At 38.3% G+C, this 18,131-nt stretch overlaps 1 protein-coding gene across 1 annotated transcript in view; it reads left to right on the top strand.

The window, feature by feature from the left end:
• The window catches only part of ngef (neuronal guanine nucleotide exchange factor), a 59,520-nt gene that overhangs the window by 16,489 nt on the left and 24,900 nt on the right, over positions 1-18,131 (top strand). Inside the window, exons 4-7 of the mRNA XM_084716750.1 lie at positions 222-286; positions 2,752-3,002; positions 12,067-12,227; positions 12,354-12,506. Coding sequence (XP_084572876.1) covers positions 222-286; positions 2,752-3,002; positions 12,067-12,227; positions 12,354-12,506 — 630 coding nt within the window. The remainder of the gene's footprint in view (positions 1-221; positions 287-2,751; positions 3,003-12,066; positions 12,228-12,353; positions 12,507-18,131) is intronic.

Raw genomic sequence — 18,131 nt, 5'->3', positions numbered from 1 at the left:
ATGAGACAACATTAAAATGATTGAGGGGGAGCTCATTGTGAAGAGGTGTAGCGAGATCCATCCCATCAAATAAGGCAAAGATGAATTCCCCTGCTTGGGTTCACACTGTTATTTTTAGTGGAGAAGACAGCGTGCATAATTCATCATTGCAAAATGAAGCATAAAATGAATGTATTTACCCACCTGCCTGCCTGTTTTATTTACTTTTTCTTTCCTTTCAGGTTGCTGAGCAATGGAGACAGCTCCCAGACAATCTCCTACAGCCTCAACATCATCAAAAACATTGGTGAGAAAAGACTTGTGAACGGGTGAGGGTAGCATATATATTCCACCCACGTTTTCCACCTCCAGAACTGTTGCTACAAAATCATCTCTTTTTTGTGAATATATTATATGACTAATACTGAACACAGACAGTTTATTACAGGCACAACAATGTATTAACTTAACAGTAGACCTGACAGTGTTCAGGATTGCCAGTGACTTGTATGCTACTGCATATCTCTGACTCCTTCATCAAGGTTGAGGTCTCTCTAAGCTGATAGTTGGCTATACTTACTTACCATAGTCGTCTATGTATACATTATCAGTAGTGTACACACCATAATGCTTATTTGCAGGCAAACACTCAACACAGTTTACATGCAGGGCTATGGTAAACAATTCAAAATGTCAACAAAAAGGCAGGAATATTTCTAAAAAAAAAAAAAAACAAAGAGCGAAACAATTGGCTGTAGTTTACAGATATATGTACAGGTACCATTTCTCTCTGTGCATTTCTTTGGCTGTGTATGCCTGTTACACTCTCTCTTATGTAATTCTCAGTCCAGTTCTACACCCACCAAAGCAGTCTGCAGTATACGGTATGAGGAAGATTACGCAACAAGCCCCTGTTGTTCAAAGTCACCTTCCCTCTTATACAAATAGTCAGTGTTCCCTGAAAAGAGCATCTATTCTTATCAGCTAACTTAGCTTTAATGGAATAAAATTAACCAAACCTACCAGTCAATCATCACTTGTTGCCCCACACACAGTGATGAAGAAATATCATATCATAATTGCAGATATTGTCGAAGGAGAAATATGTAATGTATTTCTTTTAATAAATCAGAAAATGATCATGATGTGTCATCAGAGATTAAGGTAGCATGCTTAGTTGAATTTCTCACTTCTCTGGCAACACTACAGCCATGGTGTCCCCCTTTGAAATTTCTATTCCAGCCCGTACTTTTTATTTGTCCGTTTCACGTTAATTAGAGTTAAAATTAATGCTGAATGTTTGCCATATGATTAAATGTCTGTTTCTGAGTTGTAAGAAATCATTAGTAATCTTGAAGAGGGAGTAGATCTTTATAATGATTAAACTGCAATATATTCAACAGAGTCTGGCAGGCAGAAGCAGGCAGTCACTGAACTCCAACTCCATGTTATGTATTTTCAACCGTATTTCAACCATATATTTCAACTTATTTAATATACATGGCTATGGCTCCAATTTGCTTTTTGGACTGCTGCTATTTGGACGGTTGTGCTCATTTTTGTATTGCTCCTTTAACATCAAACATATTCCTCTACCTCTTACTGTGTGTTGTAGTAGCACATTAGCTTGAAGTACTAGAGCGAAAAATTGCAATTATACTGATGTTTACCAACTTATGTGCACTAAACATAAACAAGACTAATTTTTGCTTTGTTGGTCTGGAAGCTGTCATAAATATCAATTAAAATACCCTCACACCCAACTGCACAATGTGTAATAAATATTTTCTTAATAGTATAGTATGAATTTTTATCAGTTTGAACAGGACCAGCTTATCCCAGCACTACAGGAGAACCGATCAAATTAATAAGTGTAACAAAAGTGGAAAGGATCTTTAAAAAAAAATCCTCATTTAGACCTATAAGCCTTCTGGACCATGATTGTAAGATTATTACTAGGTTATTAGCAATAAAACCTTGAAACTATTATGCCTAAATTAATTAATCCAGTCCAGTTAGGGTTAATAAAAGGAAGATATTCTGCTTGTAATATTAGAGGCCTTTTGAATGTGATAAACTATTTGGACACCTGCCGGACACCTTCTCTGCTTCTCATTGGATGTGGAGAAGGCCTTTAGTGGGGTCAAACGGATTTTTTTTTTCAGTCTTCCACAGATTTAATGTGGGCTCTAATTTCATTTAATGGATCAAGTCAATTTACAAAAATCCCAAAGCAACAGTTATCATTAATGGTGCCTCCTCTGACTTCTTGTCTCTTTCCAGAGAAAAGACAAAACAGGGGTGTCCATTGTCACTTTTGCTTTTTTGCAAAGGTAACTGAACCATTGGCATCACGTGTACAAGACATTACAAGCATTTAAGGACTAAAATTAATAAGTGTAGATGTCGGTGGATGTTTGTCAGACTGCTGTAGTAGAAAGTCTCACATTTATTGCAGCTCTGTTAGTCCTTTATGCAGCATGTTACAAAACAGGATGGATATTTGCTAAAATGTAGGTGTAGCAGATGTCAAATTATACAACTCTCAGTGTAGGCAGAAAGGTAGAAGAATGACAGAGTCAGAGTTCCTCACTGTTGCTGAAATCAGTTGTTACAATTGTATAAGTGTGGCAAGTATGGTAAAACCATTCCCATAATGTCCTGAAAATGTCATGTAGGCACAGTGGTAATCCATCCAGCCCTGTAATCCAGCCCTTCGCTAAACTTAAAAAGTAATGCTACATGCATACATATTTTCTTTTGACCCTTCAGCGTTCCTGTACCAGGAATACCGGGACAACTCCAAGCAGCAGGAGATCGAGCAACGACGACAACGTGAGAACCTTTCTCCTGGGGTCACAGCAGGGACTGAGGTAGCAGGGTCCGGTATCGTGTCCCCTCCGGTGTTGCAGCTGCAGCTGAGGAACAGTGCTCGCTCACTGAGCTTATGGCAGAATCTGGAGGCTGTGCAGGCCAGTGGCCTGCTCACCCAGTTACGGCAAAAAGAAATCATAATGCAAGAGGTAAGCAGTTTTGTCAAGATGAAGTGCTATTTGGAGAAATACAAACAATAGAATATTCCATTCAAGAAGCAGGCGTTACCAGAAAGGTTTCACCATTCACTGTTCAAGAAATCCTCTAAGCTGCTCCAGAAAGGAGGATTGTGCAATGAGCAAAACCAAATAGTAGGTAGATAATAGTAGTGGACTGGCAATGTAGATATGAAACTAATACGGATCATAATATTGGTATACACACAGTTGCCAGTTTATTAGGTACACATACTTAAAGCTATGCCAGTATAATGGAAAACACCTTGCAATAAACCAGCAAAGAACCTGGATCCAGACCAGATGGCAGATATCAACCACAATGATCATCCATATACAGGGAATTATGCTGTGAAACCATTGGAAATTGGTCTCCAACAGTTTTCAGTGAATTTATACACAGGAGGGTGAAGACGAAGACAACAATGGAGTCTGCTGTAACTCAGAAAATTGAAGAAACAGTGTTTACACCTTCTTAATGGCAGCAAGTGGATCCAAGTTCATGTTTTGTTCATTAGTTTTTAACTAGGTTTTATATGTACCATTTTAACATTGGTAATGGTTGGGTAATTAATTGAAAATTTACCAAAGCAGATATCATACCTCCATAACCAACATAATTCAGCCAGTCTGCAGTAACTTAAAGACTTAAACTTAAACTTAACTTAAAGAAGATAGCAGCACTGGAGAAGCTGAATGCTGGAGTCTTTCCTAGTGTCTGCAGGTGGAGTGATGTTGGACACAGGTTAATTCCCATTTTTAAGATTAATTAGTTGAAAACAGATTTTAAAGCCCCTCACTGTTCTGTTGGCCATTTCTGCCAACCTACCAAAAGCTTCCATGTGAAAATGTAGTATAAGGGACTTTTCTTTATATATTGTTACTTATCTTATTTAGCCATCGACCAACAAATAGTTTTCTCTGAGCCTCCCTTAGTGACTATGGGAAAATGGATGACCCTACCACCAGCATAAAAAAACATGTTTTATTATTTTCACACCAAAGATAGGTACTATTGGAAAAAATAAAAGGCAAAAGCTAATCTTATCCCACCCCACCCTCATCAATGACAAACAGTCCCCAAGTTCAGTTATGGAGGGCTCAAGTCAGCAGCTAATGAAGCTACCACCAACTGTAATATCATTGATGATGAGATGGAGTCATTCTTTTAAGTGGCTGTAGCGGACAGCTAAAAGCATCCTTGTTTCCCTATGTTTTTTCTTTAGTCTGTGTACATATAAGAGGTAGTTCAAAAAGACCACAGAAAACCACTTTCATTTAGCCTGAGTCCAGACCTTAAATTCTGCCCACTCCACATAGTTGGCTGTTTCTCTGGTCTGGCATTGTGACATGTAACAGCTGCTTCTTGAAACAACAAGATAAATGACCAATCAGTGCCATGGATAGGATTAAGGCTATTGTTAAGCTGTTGTCATGGGTTGTCAAGTTGTGCACTGCAACCAAGGAGGTGTAATAACAACAAGGGGGACCACTATAGACGCTGCTATCAAAGCTGTTTTTTTTTGTTTGTTTGTTTGTTTGCTTTTTTTGTTTTTAGGTCAACTAAAGAAGAGAAATGTGTATATGAGCTCAGTTTGCAGTGTAATAATTATAGAAAGATTGTGTGTCGTGTTTGCTGCCACAGAAAAGAAATAAATGTCTTTGTTTATTTAGCTAATTAGCAACTATGAGCTAACTTCAAAAAAGCGTGCTTATCACATTTCTTACTCTACCCACAGCTTCCAGAGGAGTGTGCTATGAAGTGAAATAGCTCTGCAGCTCCAGAGCAGTCTTTAGTCTGACCTGTAGTTGCTAACTTTCAAACATTAGCTTGTTACCATTTCTGCAAACTCTGCTGTGAGGAGTGAATGAAGACACTGTAGTTACTACCCTTAACACACTCATTATGCCTCCGCCCGCCGAAGGTGCAGGGCTGGAGGCATACTGTTCACCGGTTGTCCAGCCATACGTGAGTCCATGCGTCCGTCCTTCCGTCTGTCCGTCACAGATTTTTGTTTGCGCGATAACTTTTGAACGGGTGGACAGATTTGCACCAAATCTTGTTTGCTAACACTCTATAACAGGTACATGAACTGATTAAATTTTGGAGACCAACGCTTTCGAGATGGCCGCAAAATGGCCGCCTGACAGACCTGTCTCTGAAAACACACTTATGCCAATAACTTGGTCAATTTTAAAGCTTTTTTATATTTGACCTTGATATATTTTTGAATAACTATGTTGAATACTATTAGGTAATAAAGGTAATAGCTCTTTCCTTGCAATCTTTTCTCATTAACTGTATACTGTATCAATAGAGCCATAATTCTCAAACTCCTGAGACACTTGCAAATAGGATTTATAATGAATCAATGGTTTCAATCAGGTGTAGGGAACACAAAAAGTCACAGTTGTATGAAACTGTTGCAGGCGGAGGCATCAGAATCGACGCTTTAGCATCGACTTCTACCCATTTTCATTCTCTCATAATAACACCCTGGGGGAAAAAAACAAAAGTATGCTGTCATGACAACGCACCAGCATCAGCTCAAAATGACCTTGGTCTCTAGTGATTGCTTAGGGAACAGTGAACTGCCCCACCCCTAGTGAGATCATTTCAAGCATAGAAAAGGTTTTTGTAAGCAACTGGACTTGGTAGAGTTCTTGAAGACGTTTTATCCAAAAGGCTTCCTCAGTTTGTAGACAACCTTTTTTACGAATACTATGCCTAGGATGACTGAGAATGTTCACAAACGTCATTTCAAGCAGGAGCAATGTCAGACTGAATATGGAGATGAAGTGAAACAACTTGACAGTCTGAGATTAGTCTACCTTTGATTGACTGCGAATGAATATAGGAAAGTAGCGATGTGTGCGACTTCTGCACAGCTGCAAGTGGATCCAGGTTCATGTTTTGTTCATTGACTAGTTTGTAACTAGTTTTTTTATTTACAATTTTGTTGTAGGGTTGGGTAATTAATTGAAATGTTACCATCATAAAACATCATACTTCCATAACCAACACAACTCAGCCATGTAAATAAAATTCATTTATGGCACAGGCTCCCCTGAGAGTACAGAGTTGAGCTGGCATTGATTCATCTGCAGTTTGAAAAACATTTAATCATGTAGATGCAGAAGAGCTGGTGCTGCTTCTATCTGTCCAAAAGCACAGTGTGTGTGCACATTACCATGGTGACAGCAGTACATACTAAAGTACGTATCAGTTGTGACAGAAATGCACTCATCTGCGTTGGGGAAGGAAGTGACGGAATTGGATTTAGTGAAACAGACCTTGAGATGATCACCACCCACGGCATTCACTGACCACTCCGGCAGACCACCCTGGCCAAACGTAACCATAAGCAGTGTGATCACTTCAAGAAAAGAGGAAAAAAAGAACAGTGATAAAGAGCTAATCTAACCCAGTCTGGAATTAAAGATATTCCACTACCAGCTTACATATGGCTAACTCAGCAACAGGACATCAGAGACTGCTGTGCTCACATGTTTACAAAGACCTGGCTCCACCACAACATCCCGTACAAAGGTATTGCACTTGACAAGTAAAGCATGTTCCATGCTGAACTCCAGCCCTTCCTTGTCCCTACTTTGGTCAATCGGACCATATTTTCTTGCTTCTTCTGTCTACCTAAACCCAGGTAATATAAAGGGTCAAACCATGAGTAAAAACAGCCATAGTGTGGACAGATGAAGATTCTGCCATCCAGGAGACTCACATCTACTTTAAGGAATATACATCATCATCATCATCATCATCATATGTCAGCACCTTGTCAGCAAAGGTGTTGATGATGTGGTAAGAACAAATACAATAACAAAGTAATTTCCCCACCAGAAAACCTGGGGAAATTGAGAGGGCTCTATTGAGAGCCAAAAACACTACCTCTCAGTCAGGTGGCAAGGAAGCTTACAGCACTGCCTGAGCAAGACTGAAAGCTGGCATCAAGAAGCTAAAACAGAAGCATCAGCAGAGACTCAACAACAACAGCAACAAAGATATCTAGCAAGCAATCCGAAACATCACAGGCTTCAAATGCAGGAACAGTCCCTTTATGTGTGAGGCTACATTACCAGACAAGCTAAACATGTTTTATGCTCTTCTCAACAAACATTCAGTTCCAAAGCTCCACTTCCAGAAGATCAGCCGCTGTCAGTATCCACTGCAGATATACGGAGAATAACTGAGTGAGAATGAGTAAAGCTGCTGTACCCGGTAACATCTCTGGCCGTGTACTAAAAATATCTGCTAGCTAGGTTTGGATGGTATCCATTTTTTCATACCTTTATACTATTTGTGTAAAAATTGTGCAAAATGCTTAACTACACTATACTTCACTGTATTTAATACTCCCATGAAGCAGACGGAGCTGATCGTCACAGGGACACTATTCCCACAGCTAGGAAACAACACGCACACACACACACAAGAAGCTCCACTTAAACAATAAAGAGACTATACAGTCTTCAGAAGATGCAGCCTTTATTCACAGACAAACTCAAACCTAAAGTGGACATTTACAGCACCATCTCATACTCTGCCATTTCCCTCCACTTAGCGCATTCACTGGTAACTGTAAACTCTGTAAACTCTGTAGCTTTATCCTGAGGATGCCTGACATCTTTTATACATCACTGTCACAGGAGTCCTCCCACCTGCTTCAAGACAGCCACCATCATCCTTGTGCCTAAAACATCTATGGTTTCTAGTCTGAATGACTACTGCTCTGTTTACTCACCCGTATTCTGAAGAAGTGCTTTGAGAAACTGGTTCTCCAGCACATAAAGAACAGCATCCCAGCCAGTTTGCATTCAAAACCATCAGATACACACAGGATGCCATCTCCACTGCCCTCCACTTAAGTCTTCACTTACTTTGAGGACAACAACACCTACAGGTGGAGCTGGTGAACAGTTTTAGGTTCCTGGGAATCAACATCACAGAGAACCTGTCATGGACATCAGACAGTTCCACCCTAGTAAAGAAGGCTGAGAACAAGCTGAAAAATTCCATGCCATGTACTGTCAGCTTCTACAGAGGAGCAATAAAAAACATCTTGACTTGAGACATCACAAACTGATATCATGGGATGTGCAGAGCTCAGGACAAGAAAAGTCTACAGCGGGTCACTGAATCCAGAACTTTATTTTTGCCCATTTGCCCAAGTATCAGTGATATTGGGAAAGTATGGTGTCTGCACAGAGCCCAAAGGATAATAAAAGACAATATCCACAGTCTGTTCACTCTGTTGCCATCAGGCAGAAGGTACTGAAGTATCTGCTGCCATACCACCAGACTGAGGAGCAGTTTCTTCCCTAAGGCTGTGATAAATTTATCCTTCACACTCTGCCTTATAAATTAGTTGGTTCTCTCTTTTTGTTCATCATTTTAATTCCAATCAATCAGTCAAGAGGGAACTACACCGAAAGCTGGTTATACAGCCTTGTTGTAAATGATAAATAAATCGCATGGTATCCTTGTATATCAGAATACTGTATGATTTTTTCAGCTCAGCACTCACAACACAATCTCTCCCATGAAAGTGATTGGCAAACTGAACACTTTGATTACCATACTACACAACTGGATATTGGACTCAAATTGGCAGTGACACCTCCTCCACTCTAGCGCTAAAAAACAGAGCACCCCAGGGCTGTGTGCTCAGCCCCCTCCTGTTGATGCTGCAGCCTGCAACATGGAGACAACTCTGTTGTTCGTAGTTGACACAGTCATCGGCTGAATTTCAAACAGTGAGACTTCATATTAAGCGGAAATCAACAGTCTTGCAGAGTGGTGCACAGAAAACAACCTACTGCAAAACATCTGCAAAACCAAGGAGCTGATTGTTAAATTTCTGAAAAGGAGACAAAGACACACACTCCTTCTGTACATCAGTGGAGCTGATGTGGAACAGGTGAGCAGTTTTACTTTCTTAGGAATCAGCATCATAGAGAAACAATCGTGGACATTACACATCTCTCTCACATCTCATCTCTGGTAAAGAAGACTCAGAATGGCTCTATTTCTTAAGAAAACCTAAGAAGGCAAGTTGTTTTGGTCAAGTTGTGCCAAGTTCTTGTTAACTCTACATTGGAACAATAGTAAGCATCCTGACTGGAAATATCACAAACTAGTATGGGATGTGCATGGCCAAATGATACTGAATGTATCCACTGCCGTACCACCAGACTACACAGCAGCTTCAGACTCCCAAATTCATCCTCAATCCATCATGAACATTATTTTATTTTGACTTAATATTTATTCACCCATTTAATGCTGAATACGTAACAAGTTGCATTAAATGAACTACAACCAGCATCTCATTATACAACCGTGTGTTATAAAATGATAAGTTAATCCTTTATTAATGCAACTATGGGAAAATTTGCTGTGTTACAGCGGCAAAGGGAATGGCATAATAGCAAGACGCAACAATAAAAAGCAATAAATAAGTAAAGGAGCAAAATAAATTGGTGAAGAAATAAAACAGTAAGTAACTAAACAGATGAGTTTGCACCATTTCACACAGAAAATATTGATCTTATGCACAGTACACAATTTTTATTGAACACTGAGCATTTGCACAGTTGGTATACATTGGTATTGAAATGGATTTGTCAGTTTTGGTGTGTGTGGTCTATTGGGAGTGGTCTGGTTGTAAAGTCTGACAGCAAGAAGGAAGTATCAGGCTGTGACTTTTCACACTTCAGATGAAGGAGTCACTGAAGGAGCTGCCCATGGCTGTCAGAGTGTCCTGCACTGGGTGGGACATGTTCTTGTCATGGATAATAGCTTAGCTATCATTCTCTCTTTTCCCACCACCTCCACTGTGTTGAGAGGGCATCCCAGGACAGAGCTGGCCTCTTCAGTTTGTTCAGTCTCTTCCTGTCAGCAGTCAAATTGCTGCTCCCCCAGCAGATCACTGCATTAAAGATAGCTGTTGCTGCCACAGAATCAAACAAATTCCTCAGGAGTGCTCTCTGCTGATACAGTCTGCTCTGAGCTTTTGTAATACAGTGCGTTTGCTCTGTCTGTCAAGTCCAGTTGAACACTCAGGTACTTGTAAGATTTCACCATCTCATTGTCCCTGAGATATATGTTCACCTGTTTAGTGGGAGAGTGTTTGCACCATTAACTTGTTGTTTTTACTACTACTACTACCTTTCTACTACCAGTCCACAAAGATTAATAAATGAACCTTTTTCCTTGTGTGTTTTTCTATGGTGATGATGATAAGTCTGAGAGAGAGGCTGTGTGGCTATATGGACTATCTATCGGTGAATATTCAGATGTTTGTCTTGGAGATGATTCAATTCCCCTCCACTTTTTTTTGGGATCCTGCATCACCATGTTGAGATTTATTTCACAATAATGACATGCGCACTGTACATTATTCCTTAATCATCTCATTAAAAAAGACAGATGCCTTAAGCACTAACTAGCACAAGGAAGTAAGCAATAAAGCTTAGGTTATACAAACTTTTCCACCACTACATTTAGGTGGGTATAAAATCAAGACTTAGATTTACATTGTCATGGTTTGGGATTCTTGTTGGTTGTTTCCTGTTTTATTTTGATAGTTTCTGTTCCTCCTCATGTGTTTTGGTTTTACTTCCTGTCTTTGTCTGTGTTCCCTCCCTTTGCGATCACTGATTATTTTCACCTGTCTCTGATTGCCCTCACCTGTGTCTTGTTTTCTTCCCCTTCCTAGTGTATTTAATCCTGTGTCTTGTCCTCTTTTCTTTGTCGGTTCATTGTCACTCCCTCTCGCCCCGTCTCAGTGCTTGTTTATTTCCCAGTGTTCTTCTGTATGTGGGTTTTTGTTTTTTTCCCCTGCCTGGATTTTTGACCCTCACCTGCTGGATTTATGTAAGCCCTTGTGTTCTTTTGGTTTTTTTAATTAAATATCCGTTTGAACCGCTCCTCTGTGTGGTCTGCATTTGGGTCCTCCACCTTGTTTAAATCGTAACACACATGTCTTTTAAAGTTTAAGTATGATAAGATTTATAGGGATTTATTGGCAGAATATGGCAGAAATGGACTGTAAATATGTTTTAGTGTATAATAACCTGAAAATAAGAATTGTTGTGTTTTCATTACCATAGAATGAGCAATTTATAGCCACAGAAGGAGTGGCTTCTCTTCTGTGGGGTCCATATTGCAGCACCATGTTTATACAGTTGCCCTGAACAGACAACCAAACTCTGGCCCTAGATGTGGCCTTTTGCATTTTTTTAACAGGTTGCACAGCCACCGCAGGTTCTCCTACACACTTGGAGGGGGAGTGTGAGGCGAGGCCTTTCTAATATGCAAGCTCACTGCTAGATTCCACTACATCCTATACAGTGGTCCTTTAAATAAATCAAGAAAATTACATTATTGTATCAAATAAAGGTTTAAAAAATAACTGAGAGATGATAGATTTTTTTTTTTTAAAAGCTACCACTTCCAGCTGTTGAGGTCAGGAGACTTCATGTATATGGATAACAAATGACTTTGTTGTTGACATCTGCCATCTCGTCTGCAGCCAGGCTCTCTTCATAAATCCCAATTTCATGAAGGTATAATGTTCTTCTTACAGTTCAACAGTTTAAGAGAGGTGATAACTCAAGTTTATCTGGCCTAGTGTTAACAGATAGCCAATGCCTATTTGTGATATTCAGTCTTAAAAAAATAAATAAATAAAAATAATAATTGAACCAAGATTGGGCTTACAATCAAACACCATTATCTGATGAAGGTCTCACCATGAGGTGAGATGCGTGTTAACAAAAGATGTCATGTTAACAAACCTCATCCACTGTTGCATACATCCATCATTTAAATCTAGTTATTTGTTAGTTTTTCTGTGAAAATCAGTCAAATGAAAACAATGAGCCTTATACTGTATGTGCCTCAGGCAGTTATGCCAACAGGACATCATACTTCATCCGAATTTTCTCATCATATCATCTTCTCACTGGATGAAGATAATATGGCTAATGTGACCTTATAATTTACTTTTCTGTCTAGGCCATGTTTGAGCTTGTTACCTCAGAGGCATCCTACTACAAGAGTTTGGAGATTTTGGAGACTCACTTCCTACATAACCCTGTTTTAATCAGCACTCTCAGCCAATCCGACATGCATTTTCTGTTCTCCAACATCGAGGAAGTCATGAAAGCCAGTGAAAGGTATAACAAAGTCCTGGTTAGCACAAATGAGTTTATGATTGAAAATCTGATCATATATCTCATCTCTGAAGTAGTAGTCCAGCAAATAAACTTGTTTGTCATGTCCCTGGGTAATTGTGTTTTCAGGTTCCTCATGGATCTTGAGCACCGAATTGAGAAGTCTATTTTGATTTCTGATGTGTGTGATATTGTTTACTACCACGCTGTGGAACACTTCAATGTCTTCATCAAATACGTCATTAACCAGGTGTACCAGGAGAAGAACTACAGGCGTATTTTGTGAGTACCTATTTTATGAATACATTAGTAGTTAATTGTGGAGTGGTGTAGAAGTAGCTTTTAGCCATTTCTTGTTGAAGCAAATGTGACAGTTTATCAAAATGTAGTGTGATTTTTTTTTTGGACAAATACTATTTTTGTCTTTAGAAGGCCTGTGCTTAGAACAATATTGTGGCCTGCTTGACTGACTATTTATGATAAATACATGTTTGGAGAGATCTGTGAGAAAGAACAATAGGTGTCATCCCTCATACATAGCTGTGTTTTTTATGTCTGTGAATGTTGGCAGCCCATGTCTTTTCAGTAGAGAACAGGTTTGTTTTTGATTATGACAAATGTGATGTGCAGGGTGTGGCTGGATATAATAAGTCCCTCTTCGTCAACTACATACCTGAGTGAGAGAGAGATGTTCCCACGCGCTGCAGAGGGCAGGTCCCTTCAATAATTGGGACCTCTGCCAGCTACTGGAAAAACCTCTAAGGCCTGCTGGTTGTTCCAAATTGAGACATGAAGTGTGTTCTGAAAATCCAGAGGCCTGTGACTAGATTATGAACAAACTTTTTCGATATATAGCACTAAGAAAGTCAATTTATTAGATGTCCTGTAGATGTTAACAGTGGTGGACAAAGTACTCAACCCCAGTACTTGAGTCAAAGTACAGATACTCCTGGTAAAATATTACTCAACTACAAGTGAAAGTTGCTCAGTCAAAATTTTACTTGAGTTAAAGTACTAGAGTACTTGGTTTTAAAAAATACTTAATTATTCAAAAGTACAAATTACAAAGTACATTTTCTAATATCAATACATACTGTATTGTTTTCATGATGCATTTACAGAAGCTTGTAACTCTCTGAAACCACCTGATGATGCACTGACCTGCTTGTAGAACAACTGTGCTACACAAAGCCTATAGAAACACCTATAAACACTTCAGCATAGAAATACAATCAAAATCAAAAAGGACAGCTGTTGTCATTTTCTAATGTAACTGTATTAAAATCATTGCATAAGAGCAGATTGAAGCTAACTGTAAGGAGTTCTCCAAGTCTGTTAAATAACTGAGATTTCTTTCTGGCTTCAGAGGCAGTATATATACGTGAATTATGTGGTATTTTTCACCCTGATAAAAACAATCCAACATTAAAAGCTACCTGGAATAATTAATAATTATAATAACATCTTGAGATTTAATTTTGTCTTTCTCCTGCTGTCACCATTACCGGTTTTTGTTTGAATGAAAGAGGGAGAGCTTGCTTGTTCTTGTTACAGAGCGTCTGGATGTATTTCTGCTTTTACATGAGTCCCATTTGAGAGGAGCTACTGTGATTGGTTTCTTTCTGTGAGGAACACAGCATGTGACCAATTGCATTTTAGAAAAGAAGAAATAGCAACAGCTGACTGCAACGATGTGCTTAGTCAAAAAGTAACAACAACCTTCCTAGAAATGTAGTATTTGTCTTTGAAATGTAGTGGAGTGAAAGTCAGAAGTTTCCAAAAAAAACAAATACTCAAGTTAAGTACAGATACTCAAAAAATGTACTTAAGAACAGTACTCAAGTAAATGTACTTCGTTACTGTCCACCACTGGATGTTAATGACATTATGCAAAATCTATTCAGAAGGTTTGGTGTAACAGTCTGATCACACTAATAAGGGTGTTAAGAGTGCCAAGTCTAATTACTTATCACATTCAATCACATCAGTGGCTGAGCCTCAGTGTGGAAATGTTAGTTATATCACTTGAAAAGAATGTGACAAAACTGTGCAAAATCACAGTGGCTAATTATGTAATAATCTGGTGAAAAGGAGCTGCTTTCCTTTTCTGTTTCAGTTGTAAACCATATTTCTTCTTCATGTAGGCTGGCAGATCCTTAAAAGATTTTCACTTACATTCATTCCAGGACAGATTATTTCCAGGCTGCATATCATAAAACAAAGGTGATTTGTTTTATGATATGTATACATTTTGCTCTTTTACTTCACATTCACTAATAGAGGTACAGGAGTAGTAGTTTTTGCACATTGACACAATTTTTAAATAAAAATAAAAATAAAAAGTATTTTATTTATAGCTTTTTAAGAGGAGAAAGAGAACACTGGGGTAGTCAACAGACAGGAACATTATGTGCCCTTCCCACCCCTCCATTCACATATGAGGAGGTGAGTTAAATGGTGTACTCTACTACACAGGTTTCATCCACTTATGCAATTTAAGTTTTAAGAAATATGTTGGAGCAAGTATATAAGTGTAAATAAAAGCCTTTGATGTCTCATGTGGGTTCCATCAATACTGTAATATCATGAAGAAAGGGTTGCCATATCTGTTTAAATGTCCTTGCTTTTTCCAGCATTTCCTATTTAATTTTCTCCATATATAAAGTACTAGAGAACTTTATAAGCCAAGGAGCTGTCTCTTTATGCCAGACCTTAAGAATGATGTGCTTTGCAATAGCCATTCCAACCTTACTTCCTGTCCATTTTTGGGAGATTCCACAACACTATTTTCCTGTGAAATGACTAAATTTTTATTTTTGGGTGAACTATCCCTTTAAGTTTATACAGTCAGGTGAACTCAGGACACTTGGTTAGAACACTGTTGTGCTATTCTATGCATCTTAAAGAAGACTATCAGAAACACTTGATTAAAAATCTTCTATGCACCTAGATAAGACACCTTGCACTATACTACAACTGTATACGTATGCTACACTACATTAGACTACACTTAGTCACTGCAGTAGTTACTTTGCCATCTGTTGCCTGGGAGAGATCTGTACTCTACTGAATGACCTCTTCTAGTTTTAAATTATGAATGCGTATATATATATATGTATACACATATGCAGAGGAGGACATGCATGCACATAAACACACCTATCTTGAAAAAATACTTGAAAGTATGTTTAACTATGAAAGTATGCAGTGCATAGCTAAAAGTGTGAGGCACATCAGCCATGGGGAGATTCCCAGAAGGGATGGGGCAGGGTTCAAGGGAGGGCCTGTGTTGGTATATACTATGGATTAATATTTTTTCTGAAAACTAGACATTGATCCTGGAAAGAAATTTGTTGAAATTTGTTAAAGCAAGTCGTTTGGTGTTTTTAAAATCATTCTATTAAGCAGAGACAGACTCCATATTCAGTTCATGTTCAGAGGTGAATGGTTGAAGTCAGTGATCACTCAGAATTAAAAACCAAAGCTCTCAAAAAGCTCTGACTCGCTACAAGATTTCAGATGGATTCTTCGGGATATATATTGACTGTCTTTCCTCAGTGAGAGCTGCATTTCACCACAGCAAATGTTGAATGTAAATCTGTCATTCTGCCACCTCTGCCAGTATTTTACATAGAGGTGTTTTGGAGAAAGGATGAATCCAGTGTTTTTGAACACTTTGGGCAACACTTGGAGTTTTGCCTAAGATTTTAAATATTGCAGTGCACACTTTGCATCTTTATTGTTTAATATTTGGAAGCATTTCCCCACAAAGCCGGTTACAGAAATCGTGTTGTTGTAGCTGAGATACGTCGTTGTAGCTACCGTACTAACTGAAGGAACGTTCAGACGTGTTTGAGGTCATGGTGCTTTGTGCTTGTTAATAGTTAATTTAAATGCTTGGTGTCTTTTGCTGTCACTCACACAGCTGTTTAACCAGCATACATACAGCTACGGAACATGTTTTACGAAAGTAAACAAGGCCCACATATTTTCTAAATATATTCCTGTATCTTTGGAATATTTTAGAAATGTTTTTCCTAGTTCACTGTTTTCTATTTCAAAGAAAAATAGTAAATAGATTGGAGGCAAATATTAAATCCCATTTTGTACAGACAGTTTAGTGTATCTGCTGTTATTTGATGTTTAAACTCCAAATTCTTTTTTTTTTACTTTATATCCCTACCTGTTGGTTTGGAAGAAATGCTATTTTCAATCAAGTTTTCTATGTGTAAAACACAAACGTTAGCCATGCTGTTGTACTGAGTGACATGTTCCCAGGGATGGAAGTAACTAATTAAAAATACTTAAATACTATAATTAAACTGTTTTTGTGGGCACTTGTATTGTTATGAGTACATTTCCAAGTCTGTACTTTTACTTGTACATAACTATGCATTCCATATTTGTAATCTTCTTAGTTACTTTTAAAATCATAGTGGAATACTGAGTACAATTTAAATTAATATCCAGACCTTTCATCTGCATTTTGGTAGCCAATAAGGTGATGTGATCACAAACGGGCCAATGAAAACAAAGACATACAAATGAAAAACAAAACAAAATGCTGCGGCAGCACACATTAGGATTAGGATTAGGATGTTAATGATTAATCATTAATCGATCAATTGTTGTTAAGTATTTAACCAATTTAATGTATTCATGGTTATTTAATCAATAGACATGGCAGTGAGTGCATCTCATTTGACATTGTTTTGTCTGGTGGAGATCTGTAGCAAGGTTTGTAGTAGGCAACAGGACTTGATAGAGTTCTTGAAGACGTTTTGCCTCTCATCCAAGAAGCTTCTTCAGTTCTGGAAGTGGAATCTGGAACTGTAGTAGCTTCTTAAATGAGAGGTGAAACATCTTCAAGAACTCTATCAAGTCCAGTTGCCTATGACAAACCTTGCTACGAATACCATGACCTGGATGATTGAGAATCTACACAGACACGTCTGGTGGAAATGTTTTTTGAGTAAGGAAAATTAAACTTACTCTTAAAATGAGAAAAAAAACAAGCATGTTTTGTATCATAAATTTTTAATGATTAATCAGTTGTTAACAGTCTCAACTACTGGTTAAACAACAAATTTTGCAGCCCTAGTTTGGAGAGGTGATGGTGACAGAACTTCTACTTGTAATTGAGTTATATTTTAGCAACATAACAGTACGTGTACTTGAGTACAGATTTTCAGTACTCTTTTCACCGCTGCACATTCCCTCTCTACTATGAATACACACGCTGTAGTTTTTGACCTAATGCCACATTCGCTGTCCTGTTGCTGGAAATACTTACTCAAAACACCAAATGTTAGTACAGTAATCCAATGCTGAAAATAGTCCCCAACATATTCAGCCCTTACTTATAACATCTGCTAAAGTCTACGATGGCTCAGACTTAACAAAAAAAAAAAATTGTGATAAGGAGTAACACATTGTTGGCTTTGGTCTCTTCATGGGATGTGTTGAAAAGTCAAATATCAGCTAAGTGAACTAATAGTTTGAATAAAATGAAAATAATGAGTCATCAACACAGCCAGTGTAATCTTTCTCCATGGATGATCAGTGGGAACTTAAAAGGATACTTCACCCTAAAATGAAATTTGAGTCATTATCTACTCACCCTCATGCCAATTGAAAGTCAAGTTTAGTTTTTTTTAGTCCACAAAACACTGCTGGATTTTCACAAGAAAACAGCATTGCAGAATGTCCCAGGCAATGGAAGTGAATGGTGACCAGTTTTCAAAGTAAAAAAACAAGAAAATAAAAATATAAATGCCTCTATACTGCACATCTGGCATATTCCAAGTCACCTATAGCCCTGACATGCCGTCACCAGGCTTGCGGAGTAACAGATTACATGTAACAGCATTACGTAATTAGGATACCAAAAAAAGGTAACTGTAATCT

The sequence above is a fragment of the Lutjanus erythropterus genome, chromosome 4 (genome assembly GCF_056507025.1).
Source record: "Lutjanus erythropterus isolate fLutEry1 chromosome 4, fLutEry1.hap2, whole genome shotgun sequence".
In the NCBI taxonomy this organism is placed as follows: Eukaryota; Metazoa; Chordata; class Actinopteri; order Lutjaniformes; family Lutjanidae; genus Lutjanus; species Lutjanus erythropterus.
This window is presented reverse-complemented; position numbering and strand designations above follow the sequence as displayed.